General features: G+C 40.6%; 1 protein-coding gene across 4 annotated transcripts in view; it reads left to right on the top strand.

Annotated features, from left to right (window-relative positions):
- LOC149556057 (ion channel CASTOR-like) overlaps positions 1–24,152 on the top strand; it is a 211,934-nt gene that overhangs the window by 42,863 nt on the left and 144,919 nt on the right. For all 4 annotated transcript variants that reach the window (XM_089830189.1, XM_089830188.1, XM_089830186.1 and 1 more), the window contains exons 2-6: positions 18,305–18,373; positions 18,510–19,109; positions 19,912–20,094; positions 20,240–20,299; positions 20,424–20,627. In XM_089830189.1, coding sequence (XP_089686315.1) covers positions 18,305–18,373; positions 18,510–19,109; positions 19,912–20,094; positions 20,240–20,299; positions 20,424–20,627 — 1,116 coding nt within the window. The remainder of the gene's footprint in view (positions 1–18,304; positions 18,374–18,509; positions 19,110–19,911; positions 20,095–20,239; positions 20,300–20,423; positions 20,628–24,152) is intronic.

The following is a 24,152-nucleotide window of genomic DNA, read 5'->3' as shown; positions in this document are numbered from 1 at the left end:
GTGCCCTCTGTCCTCTTTTTTGACATTTCCCAACCTGAATTTTATGACTGTTTCGTTCAGTTTTTGCTAGGGTTCTCTTTTCTTTCAGGGCCATCATATCTTCCAAGCCTAGGAAGTCATCATTCAGTATATCCTCCTTTTCCATAACATCCTTATTCGAGCTCTCTTCTGAGCTAGGATCTCTAGAACCCCCTTTCAAATTTCTTATTGGGGAGATTTCTACATCTTTAAAGACTTTTGCCTCGCACCTTTCTTCTTCCCCTCTTATGAAGATCCTGTAGTCTTCTTCATCATCACCCCTATGCAAAACACATACATTCCACCCCCTTGTTTCTCCAGTACATTCCTCCTTTCTTTGGTTTTGGTTTTCCTCCCTTCTAGTCATTTCCAAATTAACTCCTCCCATCAAAGAATAGTCTAAAATATCCCTCTCCCCAACCATCCATTGTCCCTCCATACCTTTCAACCCTCCATCCTTTTCTTCTTTAGCCTCCATAGCTTCCATCTTGCCTCATTCTCCTTATAAGTTTTGTCTTCTCCTAAGCAATCCCCCTACCCATTCAGAACCTTTCTGCCTTCTTCCCTCTCACTATCTTTAAAATTATTCTCTTGCTTTCAAGATCATAATACTTTCCATCTTTGCTACAATTACTCTAGAGTTTTTCTCCTTTTCCTTCTGCATCCCTGACCATATTCCAGACATAGCAATCGCTTTGTTTAATAAACTTTCATCCTCCCTACCCTTCTATCGCCCCTCATGCCTACACTTTTCCGAATCATGGTCCTCACACAAACAATGCTCACACACCATTAGTCTTTCCTCTATTGACAGAGGCTGTCTCCATACCCCTACCTTTGAAAAAATCATACTGATCCTCGGGAACATTTGGAAAGTTTCCTTATCAACCATTTCCACAACTTTCACAAAAGTTCGCAGCTTATTTCCTATTAACTTCTAACAATTATCATTCCAGTATTCTTGCGGGATGTTTTGCAACCCCACCGAGATAGGAAATTGTTTTATGATTTCTTTTATTGGGTCAAAGTTTGGAACCCATGCTTTCATATAAAAGCCAAATCCATTCAAAAAATATGGTCCTGCATTCAAAATTCAATCCCTATCCTGGGCAATGTCCAATATTACCATGCAAAAATCATTTTTCAACGTTTTAAAGTCTTTAACCCTTCCCCACTTTTCATCACACCATTTTTTTAGCTCTCCTATTGCAGGCCATGGCCCTCCCCATTTTAAAAAGAAAGCATTACTTTCTAAAAAACTTCGCTTCTCCTTCATCGAGCCTTGCTCTAAAACTACCCTTTCAACTATGCATATTTCCTACTCCAGGTCTTAAATCTTCTGTTTTTCTTGGTTTTCCATTGCTTGTGGTTTCCTCATTCGTTTTGCAATATCCCCAAAATCTACCTTTCCCCCCAAGTTAAAAGGATGTAAAATGCTGCATTGGGTGGCCTTTGTTTCCGGAGTTTTTGATCCTGCCACTCCCATTTTGCCATTCACCCTCCCCTGTATTCTCCACTATTTTCCATTGAAATCTCTTCAGATTTTGTCTTCCATCCAAATACCATTTCCCATTACTGTTGCCCCAATAGTTCAAACCCTCCTCCCTCTTGAAGGGCTCAAACCTTCTTGGTTGCTAAAACTGTCTGCCATGATCGATGTATCTTCGATCCCTCCTGCCATAAAACCCTACACCCTACCGCTCCTGCGTCTTGCCCATAGTGATAATATCTATAGCATATTTACCTTGACTATATTATACCATTTGAATTTTGCCATATCTAAAGCCCAAAGAAATAATGCATTAGTCCAAGATCTTTCATTTCAAATTTTGAAGTAAGTTCACTCTTACACTTGATGATAAAATTATCATCACCAGTTAGAAATAGATCATCAATATGAGTACAAGGGTCAATACTTTCTTACCATTTATTTGAAAGTACAAATTTGGATCAGCATCTTTTTTTTCAAAACTCGAACTTAAGAATTATTCATCAATTTTCTCATACCATGCTCAAGACAAAGCTTTTTTTAGCTTGCATACATGTGATTCTTTATCATGGATTACAAATCCTTTAGGCTGTTCAATGTAAATGTCTTCTTCAATTACTCCATATAAAAATGCTATTTTAACATCCATTCAATGAAGTTTCCAGCCCCTTGCTGCTGTGACAACTATTATTGTTCTAATAGAAGAATAGCGAGCTATAGGTGCAAAGGTTTCCTCATTAATCTATGCCTTCTAATTGAAGAAAACCTCTAGCAACAAATACAGCCTTATGTTTCTCTATACTACCATCCACCAATTTTGATTTTAAATAACCATTTAGAAGAAATCCCAGATTTACCTTTTGGTCGTGGAACAACATCCCAAACATCTTTTTTAAGAATAGATTGATTGTTTTCCATCATTGTATCCTTCCATACTTGCTCATTAAAAGCTTCTTCAACACTAGAAGGTTATGAAACAATTATGTGACTCATTAATGCAACATAACCAACAAACTTTTAAGGTCTCTTACTTTCTCCAAAAGTACCATGAGGGGCTGCATCATTTACCGCTTCTTCCATATTGTTTCTAGTCCATAAAGGCCTCTTCTTATTGGCTCGAGTAGCACTAGGATGTGCTGAAAAATCAATGGGATTAGGTGGATAAGATAGACTGACATGAAAATTTGAATCTACAGTCTCCCTCTGAATCTCGATAGGAAATTCTGGATCAGCCATAACAAGATTATGAGAATTCTCAACGTTTTTCTTCATCATATTTAGTATTAGAGTCTTTAGATAATTTGCAAGCTACAATTTCATCAAATGTGACATCCCTGCTAATTTCAATTTGTTTTTGTCTTGGAACATAAATTCTAAATGCTTTTGGAGAATCACTGTAGCCAACAAAAGTTCCTTTCTTTCCTGAGTTTTCCAACTTTGTTTTTTTTCCTTTAGGAATGTGAATATATACTGGGCAACTAAAAATTCTGAAATAACTAATATCTGGTTTGATAGTTGAGAAAGCTTCTTTTGGAGTCATGTTATCAAGAATTTGATGAGGACAAAGATTCTAAATGAGGACAAAGATTCTAAATGTGAACTGCTGTCCTGCAAGCTTCAACCCATAGAAAAGTACGAAGACTTTGATCATGATTGCCTTTGCAGTTTCAACAATTATCCTATTCTTTCTCTCATCCACGCCATTTTGTTTAGGATTGTAGGGAACACAAAACTCCTTAATCCCAGCTTCAACACAAAAATTAGAAAAAATTCCAGAAACATATTCTCCAAAATTATTTGATTTTAGAGTCTTAATTCTTTGTTAGACAGATTTTCAGCCAAGGCTTTGAATTCTTTGAAGCGAGACATCACTTCATCGATTTCTTAGACCTAAGAAAATAGATCCAACACTTAAGAGAGAAATCATCGATGAAAGAAATATAATACCAATATCTGCTAAGTGATGCTACAAACATTGAACCACGTAAATTTGAATGTATAAATTCTTGAATTTTTCTAGACCTAGATTCAGTACTATAAAAAGTGCTTTTAATATTATTACCTAGAGCACATTTCTTGCAAACTCCTTCATTATCTTGATTTGGTTTAGGAAGACTAACAACAACTTCTTCCATAGATGTTAGAGTTCTGAAATTTAAATGCCCAAACCTCTTGTGTCATAATTCGCTCGAGTCATATGAATTTAGAGAAAGTGCATGAAGAGGACGAGCCGAAAGTTTGTAGAGGCTATCATGGCAGCCTCCAATTTCACATGCTGATTTAAAATCAGATTTCTTTTTCCATGCCAAAACTCTGCCATCAGCAAAGGCGACATGATATCCTTTATCCTCTAAGGCTGATGTAGCAATCAGATTTCTTTTTATACCGGGAACAACTAATACATCACTTAAATAGAGAGGAATACCAAAATCCAATTTTAAAAATGTAGAGCCAGCACCTTTTACTAAATAACTAGCATCTAAGTCGCAAGGTTCGAGTTCAACGACCATGAAATTTGGATGAAGTTCAACAAGTCAAATATATGGAAAAAAATTCGACATCAAATTTGCCTTAATGTAATTTTCAAAAAAAAAAAAGTATATGCTGTTTTATTATTATATATTTTAATAATTGATAAAATAATATAACTATTTACATGTTTAATTATAAATATATGCTATTTATGATTATATAATATAAAATAATATTAACATGTTTTAAATTTTAATATTTAATAAATACTATAATATTAATAAATTAATAAATTAATAAATTAATAACAATAGAAAAACATACAATAATAAAAAGTTATAACTACTAACTAAATCTAAAATTAAATAATATCAAAATAATAAAATATTAAACATACTAAATATTTTTTTTTGAGTGCTAAATACAAAATGAAAAAAACTATAAATTTCCTTTTAAAAAGGTAATAAATTTTATAAATATAATATTCTAAACTTTATTTTGAATTTTTGAATATAATAAATAAAATGAAGTAAAATTTAATAATAAAATCTTACTGTTAGAAGGTGAATGATAATAAATAATATTAAATCTAAAATACTTAAAATTAGTTTTTAAAAATATTTTTATTATAATCAAATAGTTTTGATTTTTTCTAAATATTGATAAAAAAAATAGGTTTGGGCTTAGTTAATTTAATAAAACATTAAAACCTACCAAAATAAGTTTATAATAATCTAAGACATATTAAAACCTAAACACAAAACTTGAAAAAACACATAGATTAGGAAAAAATAGTGAATGCACTCTAGTTGCGCTGAATCTACAACAATTGACTCTAGCTCGCATCTATACAAGGTCAAATTTGCTTGCAATTGGGTCATCAGACATTCCCGTAACTCATACCTGAACAAAGTCACTTGCATTATAGAAGAAGTTGAGGATTTCATGAAATCGTGTAGTCGCTCGCTTGCAAAGAAAAATGTGCCTCGTAGCAGCTACTTGAAGATGAACCAGTCTAAATCCTAAGCGAACTGCTTTCTAGAAAATATTTTTAATAAAATTTTGCTGTCTTTTCTGTACGAACATAAACATAAATTTTAGCGAATCTGATCCCATATATAAATGTTTGCTGAATTTTGATCCTCAAGCTAGAAATTTGGCGAACCCTGTGACACAGACTAGCATCATCACCAATGATGACTTGTGAGAGTCCTTTTCCTTCAAATCAGAGAGATGTTCTTTGAATCGAGTAATGTGATGGGATGCACCACAGTCTACTAACCATGTATCATTGTTTATAGGAATATTATTGGAAAATGCATATGTTTACTGTACTGGTAAAGAAATCAATGCATACAAACAATGGAACAGAATAATAGAATTATATTCTTCTTCGCATACGCCAAACATTACATACAGAGCATATCATATCACAAGATCCATTACAATGATCCCAGACGGGATATAAATACTACCGCCGAACCTTCCCGAAGGAGTCCGTCAGCCACAATATTACATCCGCTACAAACTATTTACCCATTGGCTACAAAATAGAAAACACCGCCGGAACCATCCAGTCGACTAACACCATCCCCCCCAAAAAAACAGTCATCTCCTGACGACTAACAAAATTAGGAGACAACATACAGACAATAGAAGAAATACTAGAGAGAAGGGGGCGTCCCAGAAGTGTGCTGCTGGCGACGTAACTCATACACCTGCTCTGTCCTGATGCGGAGATCTATCTGAATCTGAGAATTAACCTCGATGGCCTCCTTTAGAAGAAGCACCGCATCCATAGCCTGCCTCCTAGCTAACTACATCTCGTGCTCAGCCGCATCCTTATCTCGAATCGCTGCCTCTGTACCTTGCCTAGCCACGTCGCTCTCCTGCACCGCTGCTGCCAAATCTGCCAGTAGTGCTGCCTGCTTTGCGGCCCATGCTGCCTGCTGGTCGACCAAGTCAGCGGCTAGCTTCTGTCTAGCCTCACTCTCAGCTGCCAATGATCTCTCTGCTGCAACCCTGTATGCCTCCGCACGCCGACGACCATAGTAAACATCCTTGTACAATCCCACAATCTCATGTGCCAACTTCATCATAGGGGTGTCACTTGGTCTAAACTCCGGCTCAGTGGCCCAATCTGCCAACATCTCAACTGTCTCCGTCGCCGGCCAGCCCCTGTCTACAAAGCAAGTCTGAAATCACCGAGGACAAATCCCACGGATATATGCTCTGATCAATTGCCACTCCCTCCGCCGAGTTAGGGCCTGAATTGCCACATCATGTCCCTTCTTCAATGCAGACTTCATAGTCCTGAGGTAATCCCGGCACCTGTCCTCATCTGACCCATAGTCCTCCTTGGCAAAGTCCTCCAATGACCATTCCGCATCATTGTTCTCCTCGTCATCAACGGGAGCCATGCTCACATCTGGTGCCGCCTTCTCTGCTGCTGGCGCAACCACAGCATGTGGCATTCCCTCCTCCTGAAGCTGAGGCTTTGGTACTGCTGGTGATGTTCTTGAACGCCTAGGAGACTGAATGGACGGACCCCGCTTGGCAAGAGTGAGCCGGAACTGCTGCCTCAGAAACTCACTAGCTCTATCCATCACCTCCATTTGGTCAGACTGCGCGAGCTCCATGTTCTCCTCCGGTACTGGCTGGGCTGACTCGGCCTTTGCTAAAAAAGATGATGAAACAGTGACCACTGCATCACAATCAATGACCTCCAACCGAACCTGCGGCTCAGACTCTGGCGGTGGCAACTGTGCTCTCGGTGGGACTGCGACGGTGACATCTACTGGTACAATTGGAATCACCTCCGCTACAGCCGTCGGCAATAACTCGGCGACTGTCCGTGGGACAACATCTGTCGTTGCCTATGGGACCATCTCCGTCATTGTCCGTGGGACATCTGCCTCTGCTGGAGGAGTCATAAGGACAGGGGCATGGCGCTGACCAAATGCCAAAATGACTGTCGGAAAGGTAGTCAAGTGCGCCGAAGTTGACAGCTGAGGGGGGGTAAAGAATGTGGGTCCACTGCCCGTTGCCTCACCATCAACTTTCGCCAATGTGCTCACCTCTTCTTCCACGGACTCAGCCCCATCGCTCATCGAAGTGTCCTCCCATCTGCTATCTGTCTTTTCGGAAGCAGCCAATCCGTGGAGTACTTTCTTGTGACCTGCTGCTGATCCTCCTGTATCCAAGTGTCGCCAGTAGAATATGGGAGGCTCCCCGTCTGCCAACTTGCCCCTTGGAGGAGCCTCAAAACCATCTAGAGGGATCTGGCTAGTAGCAGCCTCCAGAAACAGTCCGATGGCATGGTGCGACATAAAAAACGTTCGGTGTTGAAGCATCATGAATTCCTCCATCCTGTCGGCAAGCACTGAGGCCCAATCATATACCACTCCCTGCATGATACCATTCATAAACACAATCTGTGGCAATGCTAAATCCGAAGCTCAGGTGGCGCCTGTCAACTTGCTCTTGATGATGTCCATGATACACCGCCAATGACCCTCTCGAATAAAGTCCCTGCGAAGCCCTCTACACTTTGTCCCCTGAACCACTGTCTCCCTCTCCACGGGTGTAAGGTCGCTGCACACTAGATCTATCCAATGCTTCTTCCGTTTCCGTGACAGTTTATGATTCTTGATTTCCACTTTCCTCCCATCGGGGCCAGGGATGCCGAAAACCCTAGTGAAATCCCTAGGTTTAAAAGACACTGTCATCTGATGCTGCTTGTACAGGAATGTACTCGTTCTGCTCCGGGCGCTATATGTCTTTATCATAGTGCGCAATACTGATTCAAACAACCGGATGGAAAAGATGGGAAGCTGAATAGCCCAATGTACCTGTGCCCGCATCAAAATCTGTTTAATTTGGTTTGCCTCAGGGGTCTCCTGCCACCACTTCTGGCATTCGCTTCCACTAAGACTCTCAAACTGGACGGTGAGATAAGTGAGTTCCTCCTTGGTCTTCTGTTTCTTGCCACTGGAACCGGAAGGGCCTGCAACTCGAATCCCCGATGCCAAAACTCTTGAATTCTTGTCCATATTCGCTGCCAATTGACTCTTCCACGGCTTCCGCTTGCCTGCCGATTCCATATCAAGGTGGCCTCTTATTTTTTATTTCTTATATAGTTTCGCTTACTCTCGCGGCAACCCAAAGAAATTTTGCGGAAAACTGCCTGTCCAATCCCTTGCAGGCCGAGAGGAAGAGAAATATGTGCAAAGTGTATTTAGAGTATCCGGCAAAGAATCCCGTGTGGAGGAGAATGTGAACTCAACAATTTTATTGCTGTTGTGATGAATGCACAAAATCTACCTGCGCTGTCACAAAACCGCCCTTAACATGCACTCCATTCTCCTCTTTACTCCTCTCGCTTCTACTGGCCCGGACCATAAAAATTGTCACGATAGCATCTTGCACTTCTGTAGGATGAGAACATGAGCACGCATGAGAATGCAGTAGCAACCGAACCTTACGCCTGCCCCTCTCAATCCCAAGACTTTACTGATCGGCAGAACAGTCGTGATGAAATTAGGGACGTCGAGCAATGCACCTGTGCAATCTCATCCGCTCGCAACCTGCCATCGTGTGTTTTTTGCTGAAGTTTGCGGATGGCGGAGTTCTTGTTTTAGCCCGCGGACCTTTCCTTTTACCGGCGGAGACTGCCCGCGGAGTCTTCTAGCGGAGGAGATTTTATAAAGTTTTTAGAGCAAAATGTGTTTACGCTCGCGAGGCTTTCCTTGGCAGAGGACTTTATGTTTTTAGAGCCTATGGACAGGCTGCCCGCGGGGCTTTTATTAACCTGGGGACAGACTGTCCGCGGGGCCTTTCCTTTGTCGCCCGCGGACAGCTGTTGCCCGTGGGGCCTCTGTCTTCTAACGCCCGTGGACAGACTTGCCCGCGGGGCCTTTCTGTTCGCGGGGCTCCCCTTTTTTTTTTTTTCAAAAAAAATTATTATTTATTTAGTTATTTATTTTGTTAATATTTTTTTTTTTTTTTCCACTAACACATCAAATAACAGAGGTATCTCCAGATGACATCGCTGCCAGAGAGTCCTGTAATGACGACGATGGAGGATTCAACGACGGCAAGAACTTTCTTGCGCGATATAGTTTCAACTTAGATCCGTTAACTGATTGAGCCATCTCTTGTCCGTCCAAGGTCGCCAGTTTGATTGCTCCAATGTCTCCAATCTCTCGGATCTGATATGGTCCAACCCATTGCACCTTGAATTTTCTCGCTTGATTTCATTACGGCCATCATACTTCAATACTAACTATCCTGGCTGGAATCTGCTACGTTTTAGATGCTTATCATGCTAGAGCTTGCGTCTGTTCTGTGCCACTTCCGTCGCCCATTGTGCCAACAACCGTTTCTCCTCCAGCTTATTCAAATTATTCAACCGCTTTTGTAAGCTTTCGTCGTCATCCAATTTGTTTTCCAACGCTATTCGGAGACTTGGAATCATGAATTCCGCTGGGACCACTGCTTCCTGTCCAAACATTAACTGGAATGGTGTGTGCCCTGTCGTCACCTTGTACGCCGTGCGGTAAGCCCACAGGGCAGCGGGTAAGTTTTCCTCCCAATCAGCACCTTCCACCGTGCAAGATTTGTAGATGATGGACACTAGAATTTTATTGGTGGCCTCTACCTGTCTGTTTGCTCTTGGATAGTACGGGCTCGACAGTGAATGATAAATCTTAAACTGAGTGGTGAGCAGTCGAATAACATGATTAACAAAATGACCTCCCCTATCACTTGTTAATTGTAACGGGATTCCATGCTTGGTGATGATTTGTTCATAAATAAATTTCGCAGTGCTGACGGCCGAGTTATCTGGTAACGCACGTGCCTCCACCCACTTGGTCAAGTACTCAGTTGCAACAATGATGTACCGGCATCGTCGAGTCTTACTCACCCTCAGTGGTCCAATGAAATCTAGTCCCCATCTCTCGAAAAGTTCCTGCGTGTGTGAGGGATGAAGTGGCATGAAATCTCTCTTCAGCGGCTTCCCGGCCCGTTGGCAAGTGTCACATCCGACGACCCATTCTCGCGCGTCATTGTACACCGTTGGCCACCAGAGACCTGCCAGCAATATCTTCCATGCAGTGGTGTCGGGCCCCATGTGTCCTCCCGCGGGACCCTCATGTGCTTCTTTTAACACCTGCAGTATCTCCTCTTCCAACACACACCGCCGAAGAATATGATCCGGCCCCATTTTGTAGAGCAATCCATTGATCAATTGAAACGTACGACTCCTGATTATCAACTTGCGCCTACCATTTGGTGACATCCCCGTGGGAAACTGTCCTGTTGATAGGTACTTGCCAATACTCCTGTACCATTCCGGCAGTACCCCAATCTGAAACAGCTGCGTGTCAGGGAAGTTGTCATTCACACCCTCCGCTGGTTCCCCTGTTTTGATCCGCGATAGGTGGTCAGCACTGACATGTTTCTTTCTTGGCCGGACAATGATTTTGAAGGTGAATTCCTGCAACAGGAGTAGCCATCTGCTGATCCTCCCCTGGATGACGGGTTTATTAATCATGTACAACAGAGCCTGGTGATCAGCATAGAATACAAACAGTGTAGCAAGCAAATAATGACGGAATTTTTGCACAGCATCAACCATTCCCAACGCTTCTCTTACAGTCGTGCTGTAGTTCTGCTCGGCCTTTGATAGCAACCGGTTGGCAAAGTATATTGGATGATCCAGTCCATGATTGCCAGTCTGTGCCAGGGTCGTGCCGATCGCATAGTTGGAGGCATCCACATGAACGTGAAACTCCTTATTCCAGTTCGGATATGCCAGGATGGGTGCCGTAGCCAATCGTACCTTTAGCCCTTAAAATGCTTCGTCCTACTCTTTATCCCATCTAAATGATTCTTCCTTGCAGGTTAGCTTATCTAACAGTTGGGACACCTTGGCAAATTTTTTAATAAATCTCCTGTAATAACCTATATGCCCGAGAAAAGACTTTACCTTCGTCACATTAGTAGATGGCTACATTTCAAGAATGACTCTCACCTTGTCGGGATCCGTCTTTAACCCTTCCTTACAGACAATGTGTCCGAGCAGTCTTCCGTGTGGAACCATGAATCTGCACTTCTTGGGATTCAACACTAGTCGGGCTCTGCGACATCTCTCCATACATTCACCAAGTGCTGCCAGGTGTCCGTCCTCCGTGCTAAATATTGACCAATCATCCAAGAAGGCTTTGAAGTTTCCCACAGACATCCTATCGAAGATATGCAGTATAATCCGCTGGAATGTGGGTGGCACGTTACACAACCCATATGGCATCCGGTTGTACGTGTAGACCCCATCTTCGACGACAAACGTTGTCTTCAACTTATCCTCCTCCGCTATAGAAATCTGATTATATCCAGAAAACCCGTCCATAAAGGAGTAGATTTCATGTCCCGCAACCTCCTCCAGAATGCTATCTGTGAACGGAATCGGAAAAGGATCCTTGATCGTCACTGCATTCAGGCATCTGAAATCGATGCATATCCGGATCTGAGTAGTATCCTTCTTCAATGAGATGACTATCGGTGACACCCATTCGCTGGTCTGTACCTTGAAGATAATGCTAGCTTCCAGCATCCGGTTGATTTCCTCCATAACTCGTGCCGCATAGTTCTTGTTCATCCCGTAGGGTCGCTTTCGTACAGGTACAGCTCCCTCCACCAGCGAGATGCGGTGCACACACAAATCCGGCGGCACTCCCTTGAGGTCCTTGTATGTCCATGCAAACACATCCTTGTAGTCCATAAATATCTTGAATGCCACGGCCTTGAGTACGGGATCACAATTATCTCCGACTAGTATGTTCTTCGGTTCTGCCTCGTCCCCCAAATTCATCGTTTGTAGCGTAGCTTCATTATACTTGATTGTCTCCCCTTCACTGAATGCATGGGCGGGTGTAACATCCAATGGTGCCTCCCCCTCCTTTACTTCACTAAACTCTTTTGGATATTCGTTCTCAATTGACAGGACGTTGCAGCTATGAAATAATTCATAGTCCTCCATTTGCCAGTGGTAGAGACCATTGACGGAATCCAAGTCGTCATCCGTTGTTCCTCCGTCCAAACGGAGGATGCCCTCCTGATCGGGTTCTATCCGATGCCTGCCTTCGTCCTCCTCTCCCTCAGAATCTGACGACAGGGCCTCTTCCCCTACCATTTGGGTATGCAGATCAATGACGAATCGACGACCTTTACTTTCCAGTGATAAGGTGTTCTTCCAGTCGTGTCGAGCTCTTGCTTCGATAAGCGACCCACGGCCCAGGATGGCGTCATAGCCTCTCCTCTTCAACGGAATCACCACGAAATCCATCAGGAACGGCTGAGTGCCAATGGTTACCGATTGTGCCATGAGAATACCCCGTGGTTTAATGCCATGTTGATCGGCGGTCAGCAGCTGAAATCTCGGAGGCCACAATGTCGGCTGTCCCAGTTTCCTCCAGGTTTCGTCTAGCAATACATTTACGTCGGACCCTCCGTCAACTATGGTGTCCGTGAGAACATGTCCAACTATCCCCATCTCGACGACTGCAGGGTGCCGTTCGGATGTCAGCGCCAGCAACATCTGATCTTCTCCTCCAACAACAATTTCCTTTTCCTTCCCTCGACTTGGTTCTCCTGGTAACTTCTCCTTCCCTTTACTTGATTCTCCTGCAATATTTGAAAGAGCAGATCGAAGTTGAGGCACGGTGAGAAGCAAATCATTTACCTTTACTTGCACCTCCGTTTGCAAAATTTATCGTACTATGTTTTGTTCTACAGAATTCCTTGCTGAAGTGCCGGCGGTGTCCGGAGGTGTTACTGCTTGGGATACTTTTCTCACCTCCGCCTGTAATTCCGCAAATTTCCTCTTTTCTTCGGCGGGGTCTGGGTATTGTTTTGCTTGTTATCGTGTAATTGCCAGAACTTCTTTCTCATCCGCCCCGACAGTGATCAAGTTCACTCCAGATTTTGGACACTTTGAGTTGTCGTGATCGCCGGGTCCGCACCATCGGCACAATAGTTGAAGTGTATTCGCTGTTGGACATTCCTGCGCAAAATGCCCCCACAAGTTACATGCACGGCATTGAATAATCGGCCGTCCATTTGTATCATACTGGATCCGGCTTCTGCTTGTATTGGTATTGTTATTGTTGTTGGTATTGTTCTGTCCACGCCGATTATTCCTGTATCCTCCAGATGTAGCACCGGCGGTATTCGTGTTTCTGCTACTACCCGACGAGGAAGCCTCCTGTGTGAGAAGCACCTGCGGAGATCCTCTTGTCTTAATGTTAAAGGGGCAGCCTTTTGTCGAATGGCCCATGATCTGACAAATGTCACAAAATTGGTTTTTTGGACAGGATCCTTTAGTATGGCCGTTGGTCTTACATTCTGTGCACCACAGTTCACTTCCTTTTGGCTCCTTCTACATATTTTTAAACTCCTTCATCATGCGAACCATATCCTTCTGTAGGGCCCGAACTTTCTTGCTGCTGCCTTCGTCGTCGCTGCTATCATCTCTGGCAGGTTCGTCGTCATCAGAATTAGATGAGCTAGTTTTCTTCTTCTTTGTCTTCTGTTCACTTTCCAGATCTAGTGCTCTGTTATACGCGTCCACATGACGATGGTCGCACAATTTTCATTTTCCTCCGCAATTCCAATCGTAGGCCGTCCACGAACCATCTTTTCTGCAATCCGTCCGCCGGCTTGCTTTCCATTTTGTTTATTAAGTCTTTTAATCTCCTGGCATAGACACGGACCATTTCGTGCTTCCCATGTTTGGTATTGAAAATTTCCGCTACGATTTCATTATCATCCCGCAAGAGTTTAAATTCCGCCAGGAACTCCTTTTTAATCTTATCCCGGGTATCTAGCTTTTGCGGATCTATATCCGAAAACCAATCAATCGCCACACCCTGAAGGGTTGCCAAAAATTGCCTGACCCATTCGTTGGCATCTGTGATTCCGTTTGCCCGCCAGATCGTCTCACGTCTTACAATGTCGGATGGGGTCGGCTGTACCATCGCCCTCAAACTTCGGCAGCTTTTCTTTGGGTCCCGCCATCACAACACTGGAGGTCTGTACTGTCACACTGGAGGTCTGCGCTCTCGCACCGGCGGTCTGTACTCCCACACAGGTGGTCTGCACTCCCACACCGGCGGTTTGCACTCCCACACCAGCGGATTGCTCTCCCACACCGGAGGTGTCGATAACTGTGAACTTTGGTGAAGAAGAGGGATCTTCTGAAGTTATTTCCTGCGGAAGTCTATCTCGGACGAAGAGGTCACTCCACGCTCCTGCTCCCTCGGCACTATGAGCCGTGCGAGTTGATGCTCTTTCGTCTGAATTTTCTTCCCTCGGCGAACACAAATTCAAGAACTCCTCCCGTGCTTCTTCCACCAATTCCACCCGTTGCCGAGTCTCCTCCAACAAGTCCTCCGCACTCCTGTTTCCGTCGGCAAGCTTCTGGAACCTCCTTCGGCGGTTTGCCTGCTGTGCCAGAATTAAATGTTCTTGTGCAGTACGGATTCCATCTTTTCCTTTCGCCTTATTCCGATCCTTGTTAAGCTGATTTGGCATTAATCTTCATTCCTCCCGCCTTCTAGATTCATAAGGCAACGACGCCAAATGTTTACTGTACTGGTAAAGAAATCAACGCATACAAACAATGGAACAGAATAGTAGAATTATATTCTTCTTCGCATACGCCAGACATTACATACAGAGCATATCATATCACAAGATCCATTAAAATGATCCCAGACGGGATATAAATACTACCGCCAAACCTTCTCGAAGGAGTCCGTTGGCCACAATATTACATCCGCTACAAACTATTTACCCGTCGGCTACAAAATAGAAAACACCGCCGGAACCATCCAGTCGGCTAACAGCATAGATCAAGACTCCTTTAGGGGAGAAGAATTCTCCATATCTGTAGCAACAACTCCATGAGAAGGTTTTGGTCTCACATTGTAATCTCTTGCAAAATGACCAAATTTATCACATCTGAAGCACTGAATTTGAGAGAGGGCCCTTTTCTTTTTCTTTGATTCAGTAGCTGATTCAAAACTATTATTTCTGAATCTTTTGAATCTTTCTTTCTTGCCTTTGCCTTTGAAAGTATGAGCTGGAAGAATGTGATCAACTTCATGAAGACTTCTTCGACTGCTACCTCTTGCTTCCAACCTACATTCTTGAATGCATCAGCCCTTAATCAATCAAACTTTGGAAGTTCACCTCTTCCACTAATGCCTTGAATGAATGACTCCCAAGAGTGAGGATGACAATTCATTGCCAACATAACAAGATCTTTGTCACTAAAAGTTTCACCAATAGCAACAAGTTGACCTTTGAGTTCTGAAATTTTCATGAGATAAGAGACCACAATTTCTCCTCCTGACATCTTAATGTGGGGCAATTGACGCCTTAGAGCAAGAGCTCTACTTGTGTTCTTAAGTTCATATAGATCTTTCAGCATGTTGAACTTTTCTCTAGCAGATTTATACTTTGAAAGCACTGGAATCAAATGATCTTTGGCAGAGTCAATCATGATCTTTTCGGCCATAATTTTATTCTTCTTTCACTAAGCTTTACCAGCACTATCAGATGGCTCTGCAACATCAGACTTGATGTATTCTAAAAGATCATTTTCCTCAAGAACAATCAAAACTCCTGGTTTCCTAGAAGCATAGTTTGAAGATCCCTCTAACCTGTCCTCAACTTTCAAGCCCTTCACTATCTTCACACACTTGATACTGAAGGAAAGAACAATCAAGAAGAATGAACAAGATGAAATTGTTTCTGGTTCAAACTTGAAAAGCTTAAAACCTGCTCTAATACAATGTTGAATTGTATACAGGAACAAGTAGAAACAAAAGGGGCAATATGAACTCAAAGCAATAGCTCAACACAAAGCAAAAATCCTAGGAAAAGCCCTCCTCATCGAGGGGAACAATCCAGCCCACCAAAAAATCCCCTTTTTATGGAAATCTTCAATAGCTTACAAAGTATTTGCACCTGAAAAAGATCATGTTTTTACGATCATATAAGGTCAGACATAACAATCTCAATACTGGAATGTAACAAAAATTACACAAAAATGTTTTCACTGAGACTAAATTATCCGAATCATAAAAGAACACCACACTATCGATGCTAATGTCTGAAACTTACAGAATGTGATAACATCAAAATGAAATAGAGATAATAAAATATTAAGTGGTCATCCTCCAAACTTTAACACCGATTAATACTCTGAGAAAACTGTACAGAAATAATCAAAGCACCATCATAAGAACTGTATCAGCAAAACAACTATCTTTTGGCACTGTTTCCAAACACACATCAATCATTATTAATTAATGACTAAACAATAATCAAACAAATGCCGAAGGTGAACAGACATAGGATCATTAATCAGAAAGAAGAGTAACTGATGAAAAATTCTTTTCCTTCCGACAGGGATAACATATGTCCACTGTGGATGAAAGTGAGACTGCCCATGTGGAAAATAATCAAACCACGAACCATGAAACCATATGTCCATCGTGGGCAGTAAAAAGACTGCCAACATGGATGATAACAAGGCATGAACCATGAAATCCTATATCCATTGTGGATAACAGAAAACAGCTGGAGTGGAGAATAATAAGACAGAGACATGATATAGAAAAACATGAACTAAGACATGGCACCATATACTATAATATATGATACATGGAAGTTCTCATATAGAATGAAGATTGAGCAGTGAGCCAAGATGAAAACAAAAAAAGAAACACGTGAACAAAGAAAGCCATAAGAGCTGTATCAAAGCTATTATCTTCAACACCTCTAACTATCCTTAACTAGTGCTGACAATCTCTTATGCCTCTGTTGTGTCTGAATATTAAACCCCATCATGGGATAACAATACTATATTAAATTTCATAAAACTCGGATGAACTTCAGAAAGGGTAAACTTCGCTGAAATTCGAAGCATGAAATTCAATGTATCCTGTGACCTAGGCCGAAACCATCCACTTTCATTGCTCTCCAATGTGCCCCCCATCCTTACTGGTCCTATACCATATTGAGAAATGGTAAAGTAGCCTCAGACAAAAAATAGATCAAACTACTGTTGCACAGGATACCAGAACCATAAAATATTATTGATCAAATTCTTTTGGATGATTTAGTTTGCAACACAATTGGCTTTTTAAAGCCTTGCATTTCCAGTAAGTACCAATTGGAATATAACTTCCAAAAACTAATTATTTCTAACTATAAACTAACCTGTTTTGTTTATAAATTCACATTTAAATAATTCATTTAATTATTAATCTAATCTAAGCTATCTAATGATTTAATAATTGAAACAATGTCCATAGATGACCAAAAGTAGATCAATGGGAATAGAGGTCACAGCAGTTAATGATATGAAGTGAAAGAGAGAACACTATAACCAAAACATAAAAGTACAGAAGACAAATGATAGCATGGTGCCACTAACAAATAGCAACAAAAGGTGAACAAGGGCCCAGAGGCATGTTCTGGTGAAGATTGGTACGAAATACCATGGGATATTTTCTCTGCTTCTGAAATGGAGAAGCCGTCTGAGGCATTATTAGTCTTTGTGAGAGATAAAGCTCTCTGGGGGAGTATCCAAGGTTGGAAAGCTACAGAGATGATCTAGCTGAAAAAGGAAAGGAGGAGCCACAAGAAGTGCATAGAAAATGAACATTCAAGGAAGATATACAACCATAATCTGCTGGAAAGAAAAAGCGCAGGTTGCAGCAGTGAGTCTTCCATGTCATATTTCCTGTGCATGCAGATATTGTTATATCTTCAAAATTAATGCAAGCTTTGGTTTTTAATGTGGAATGCATTCAGTGTAAAAAGAAAAAGTTATTATGATCTCTAATTACAACCCTTGTATGTCAGGCTTAACCTCTTATGAGACATTTCTAGTAGCGTATTCTCCTAAATATATGTCACGTTATGAGAGGAATAAACCTGTTTCATTATCTTTATTATCTTTCTTTTCTTAGGAGAGCATATTAGTAAATATAAACAACATTTTTAACTTGCACAGGCCATTATAACAATGATATTTTTTTTGTTACCAGAATCCGGTGCTTTGATGCCATTTTTTGCAGCTCCGAGGTTCTTAATCATAGTTACTATAAGCATACATAACAACTCCAATTTGTAGATCTTGATTGCATCTGCCATTTCAGAATTGGTACACTAAACTAAAGTAGACTCTTTTATTTTAGCAAGCAGGTTAATGTGCATTGTGCTAATGCCTTGTCTTATTTTGTCTTCTAGCTTCCCATGATGTTCTTTTTTTCTCTGCTCTATGTGCTGTTTCTACGTGAGCAACTGGCAACTCTAGAGGTGAGTGCAAAGATATAAAGTCATTTTTTTTCACTTTATCACATAACTTGTATGTTTGATTTTATGGAGAACTTTTAAACATGGTTCTTGATGTGAATGATATCAAGGAAAATTTGATTTTTTCTTATATGATCAGGAAGAGCTCAGAAAGCTTCAAATAGCATGTGATGGTCAAATGATGTATGCCAATGATGACATGCAGAGCAATGGTGCTTATGATAGAGGCGTTCGAGATTTTGCCCTTTGTGTTGTTATATTTTTGCTAGCAATTCCATTTTTATTCTTTAAATATATTGATGACCTGCCATGGTTGACAAGAGCATCTAGAAACAATCAAAGTTTGGAGGAGGCTCCATTGAGTAAACGCATAGCATATGGTGTAGATGTTTTTCTTTCAACTTATTCCTATGCCAAGCCATTGGCTCTGCTATTTGCAACAATACTGCTCATTGGAGTTGGTGGTCTAGCCCTTTTTGCAGTGAGTGACGATAGTTTGTTGGATGCTCTGTGGAGGTCCTGGACTTATGTAGCAGCTTCAGGCAATCATACAAGCAGTGTAGGGATGGGTCCACGGATTGTATCTGTGTCCATAAGCCTCGGTGGCATGCTAATCTTTGCTATGATGCTTGGGCTGGTTTCTGATGCAATATCTGAGAAGGTTGATTCGCTACGCAAAGGAAAAAGTGAGGTGATTGAGAGTAACCACACACTAATTCTGGGATGGAGTGACAAGCTGGTAATTTTTGAACAACCTTTTTCTTTGATATTTAAAATTTAAGAACAGCTTAGGAATCGTGCTTGTCATGCATTTTTTTAAGTGAATTCATTTATGGTGCAAATGGAAAGATTTCATACTTTGTACTTTGTAGTATTCTTGGTCAGCTGATCTTTTGTTTTGACATCCTTGTTATGATTTTCCTTTGATTGAAAATGTAAATGTATTCACTTTAAAAAAAATAAAGAAACTTTAGATACAACAGGAAGAGGAATTTCTTTTATTCAATAGGAGGGTTAAAAGCATCAAAATAGCAGTAATTTGTGGCTGTGCCTGCATCTGTGCAGCATAATTGAACATTTATATAGTGTGCAAACAATGATTAAATTTATAGGTGCCTGTTTGAATCTATGACCCAAATTTCTGTTTAATCTCTAGGAAACTAATTGCACTTTTGATCCAACGATTGTGATGAAATGATAAGTCGTGTAATTTTTGGGTTTTTCTTTCTCACAGCCTCTCTTGTAAGAGACTGCCAAATGTTAATTAAATTATTAATTAACCAGTCCAACTTGTAAGTTAAGATTTATATTGCTTCTATTTTCATCTTGGTGTTGAGGCAAGATTACTTTATAATGGTCTTTTTAGATTGAAACACAGGGTAGGCATACTTGTTTCAGGTCAATCGCCCTTGCTTCAGGGTAGGCTTTTTGTCCGATCAGTAACTTTGGTTTTGTTTTTTATGCTTTGAATACATATTTTGTTTATTTAAGATGTTCATGCATCACCTGTAAATTACTTACTTTGAGCTGTTCATTCCCAGGCTTCATTGTTGAATCAGCTTGCTATAGCAAACAAAAGCTTGGGTGGTGGTGTAGTCGTTGTCCTTGCAGAACGAGATAAGGAAGAAATGGAAATGGACATTACTAAGATGGAATTTGATTTCATGGGGACATCTGTAATATGCAGGAGTGGTAGTCCTCTTATAATGGCTGACTTGAAAAAGGTTTACTTGTGCATTCTGAGATTGAAATCGTGGCTCAGCATGTTACTAAATGATACTCTAGGTTTTGCTGTTGTGATGTGGAAAAGTTAGATATCCTTTCTCACATCTTTGCATTTTTTCTGATGATCTTTGTTTCTTTCCATAGGTCTCTGTGTCCAAGGCCCGCGCCATTATTGTCCTTGCTGAAGATGAAAATGCTGATCAGGCACGTTGGTTTATTGTGTTTCTACAAAAATTCTGTTTCATCTTAATCAAACAGGTGTCTCATTTTGTTTTATAAATACATTGATTTGCACCATCTAATTCCCAATTAATGATGTTCTGTACAGAGTGATGCACATGCATTGAGAATTGTTTTAAGCCTTATTGGAGTTAAGGAGGGTCTGAGGGGTCATATTGTAGTAGAAATGGGTGATCTTGACAACGAACCGTTGGTGAAGCTTGTTGGAGGAGACCTTGTTGAGACTGTTGTGGCACATGATGTGATCGGACGCCTGATGATTCAATGCGCTCGCCAACCTGGTCTTGCACAGGTTTTTTACTAGAATTTTTGTCACTTATTAGAATAGTAGCATTTTTTGAAAGTAACCTTTTCAATCTCTGATACTTTTGATTGTCTTTATCTCTGAGGACTTCCCAATCAATTTCAAAATAGAGATCCATGATCTTTGTATGCTAAGAGAATATTCTAATATGCACATAACACCACATGTACAGTTGTATAACCTTATACTATTTAATATGAAGTATTAAAAGTATATATCTACATTTTCCATCTTGTGTTGCAACTCATTATGAGTTTGTCACTTTGCATGAGCCTGACTTGAAGTATGAGAATGCAATCACCAGGAAAATACTTGAGACTTGTGCGAGTTAGGCAAGCTTATAAGTTTTTGGAATGGGAGTGTAAAAGATTGAGATGGTTATATGAACATGATTTAGGGTAACTGTTGATTCTTTTTCTTCATCAGCCATAACCAAGCCCAAAGCATCTGTCTTACATTCACCTACATCGGAATTTTCATCATTGGAGACTATATCCATGATAAGAGATAGCTGATGGAAAAATTAGTTTAAACAGTGTTGTGCAATCTTAACTTCTCATTTCAAAACTTTTGGCATGTTGCAACCTAATCAAAATCTGCCTAATTTTTGCTCACCATTTTATTTTAGTGCCTCAACATTAATACCTGATCAGACATTAGCACTAAGGCATCATGCTTGTGCCTTCTCCAGCCTTGGTTGTCGCATGGTAGATTGACAATTGTCCGTGGTCCTCTCCGTTGATTACTGATCTGAGATATGTCAATATGGTTCTGCTGTGTCTTTGTGTGTTAGTCATTTCCCTTCTGTTGATGGTTTCAATACCTTGAGCCATGATTGAGCTCCAAGCTCACATTCATGACGACCTTGTCCTTTATTGCATTGAGATGGCACAAATAGAGTGCTCTTTTGTTAAAAGTCAACCTCTGTTGATAATTGGATTCCATCAATCTGATGGCCCACAGAGAGTTGGATCTTTAAATTTTTTTTATCCCTTTGATGTTGGGGTCTTTGCCAGCCAACGATCCAAATAATATATGATTTTTTGGGAGGCCATAAGGAGAGTTGGGACTTCATTTGTGCTGGCCTTTTTTGTTGGTCTGTTTTGTCTAGTGGTGGGCTATTCTCATAGTGTCTATGATGTGGTGTCTGGTTGATCATGTAGCCCATAGAGCTTCTTGGGGTGTCAGTGGGAAATATTGGTCTCAAGCCTTCTGAGTCATTAGATTGTTCTCAAGGATGAGTGTATGCTATAAAATTTTCATGATTTTGTGCCAAATGTATCATACAGCAGGACTTATATTGGTTGAGGCAATCTTGGTGGGTGCTTGTTACCCATTTGGCTTGATTCCTTGGTTGTGTGTGTGACATTAATCAAGGGAGATGTGCTTTTATCTCATTGGTTTGTGTCATGTATTGCAAACAATTAAATTATGTAAGTTGTGAAAATTTTCAAGGGGTTTCCTTGTGCAGTGTCAATGAAGTTGCACTCAGTTGTGTGATGCAGTGCACTCGATGCGCTCATATATAGACAACATGGTGATGTGATTGGTTGGCAGCAGATTAAGGTTAGTGAAAGCATTTCATTGTTGCACTCTCTACCAATTATTAGATCTTTTTATCAAACTGTCTATGTGAGCTGAAGGGAGAGAAATGGAAAATATGCTTCGGTGCATGTCAGCTGTTCAATTAGTTCTGATCAGTGCTTACGGATCTCTTAAAAGCCAAGGCCTAGTCTTAGATAAAAAAAAGAAGTTGGTGGCAACATTTATGTAGCTCAATGAGCGTGATTTTTTGAGTGTGCACTAAAGATTAACCACCATTTTGTAGATTTAGCATTTGCAACCATTTCTTTGGATAATTCAATCAATTGTCTGCACTCAGTGTTATCTTGGCAAAACCTATGCCATGGGTAGAAAGAAGCACAAGATTTTGCTCGAGGAATTGCCAACTTTCATGCAAATAATTAACTGTAGGTATTGACATTTAGTAGCTACTGTGTGTGCAAGACTGAAGTGATTTTTTCTTATACATACCCATTGTCCAATCCAAAGAAAAAATATGTGCGTAATTTGATTGTGCATGCCTATTGCTTGTAGAAAACTCAATGCATGGGAGAGGTAGTTGGGACAAATTTAATAAAAAGGCCCTGTGCTACAAGATCGCAAAATGTGTTGAGGCATGTTAGGAAATCCTTTTGTAATGTACCTAATCAGACATTCTCAAGGAATTGATCATTAAGAGAGGATTGGGAATGTCTCTAAATGTCCATGTTATGACCACTACTGTTGAAGTGAAGAAATAGATGATTAGGTGAATTGACAATGCAATTGCTAGAGTAGTTAGTGACAATGATAGGTAATTTGATTGGTACGATGTGTGAAGTGGAGTGATCTCAAGATGATGTAAAGAAGACAGTAAAGTGAATACAATTACAGCCGCAACTCATTAGTATGATCGGTGAAGTCGTTACAAAATGGAAAGGTGATTGGTGATGTAGTGATAATGTAATGTCCCCATTTTCAGCAAGTTCTTGCAGTTGGCTAGGTCAATGCACCATGGCGACCCTCGTGAGCTGACAGTGGGATTTGAGGGTCTCACTTGTGTGGTTATAGGCTTTCTAGCAGCCTATGGTGTGTTTGGCTCCATTTAAGGGACTTACTATTTATAGTAAGTCAATCTATTTGTTTCAATGAGCTCAATTGAGTCAAAGGAGTTGGAGGATGCTCTTAGTTTTTATTTTGGGCTTTTAGTTTGAGCTCCAAGAATCTTGGAGGGAGTGTCTATTCATAGTAAGTTACCCCGTACGATTCATTCATCATCTTTCACCATCAAGGTCGTTTTGGTGTTGTCAGATTTCGTTCTAAAGCTTCTTCAGTTGTTTTTGCAAGACGGATGAATCATTATTATTATTCATCTAAATACACTAAGGTTGCTATTTTTGTTGGTGTTGTTAGTAGGTCACCTTAATATCATAGCTCATTGGAACCAAGACAAAAAGTTTTAAATCGTGGGAACAAGAAACAATGGCCTTATGTGTCAAAATATTAAATTATGGTGGAAAAGGTCATTTTCGGAGCCAAAAGCAATTAATAAATTAGATTATAATGACACTTTATTATATTTTAATGTTGCGTGTGGGAATCTTCTTAAGTGAAGTTCATTTGGGAAATTTTGTGCCATTTGGAGATTATAAATATGAGCCCATTTGATGAGTAAGGCATCCAATTGCATATTATATTTCTCTTGTTGTCTTTGTGACACTTCTGAAATTTTGAAATTTTTAGCCCTTGCTGAAGTATAAGGGTTTGGGATCTACAATTGAAGCATTGTAGATTCAATTCTGAGTTTTCATTCTGAGGATTGCATTTGCAATTGTGCTGAGGTATACAATTGCCTTTTTCTCCTATTATATTAACTCTTGCTAAGGAGAAGTTCAATATTTCTTGCTGCTGGAGATTGTTTTGGAAGTTATGAAGACATTTGCTGGAATTGTTATATCAAATTGTGTCCTG

Source organism: Cupressus sempervirens, chromosome 5 (assembly GCF_028749045.1).
Source record: "Cupressus sempervirens isolate cs-2001-9-10 chromosome 5, ASM2874904v1, whole genome shotgun sequence".
Taxonomy (NCBI): domain Eukaryota; kingdom Viridiplantae; phylum Streptophyta; class Pinopsida; order Cupressales; family Cupressaceae; genus Cupressus; species Cupressus sempervirens.
The sequence above is the reverse complement of the archived record's forward strand: the minus strand, read 5'-3'. Positions and strand labels throughout refer to the sequence as shown.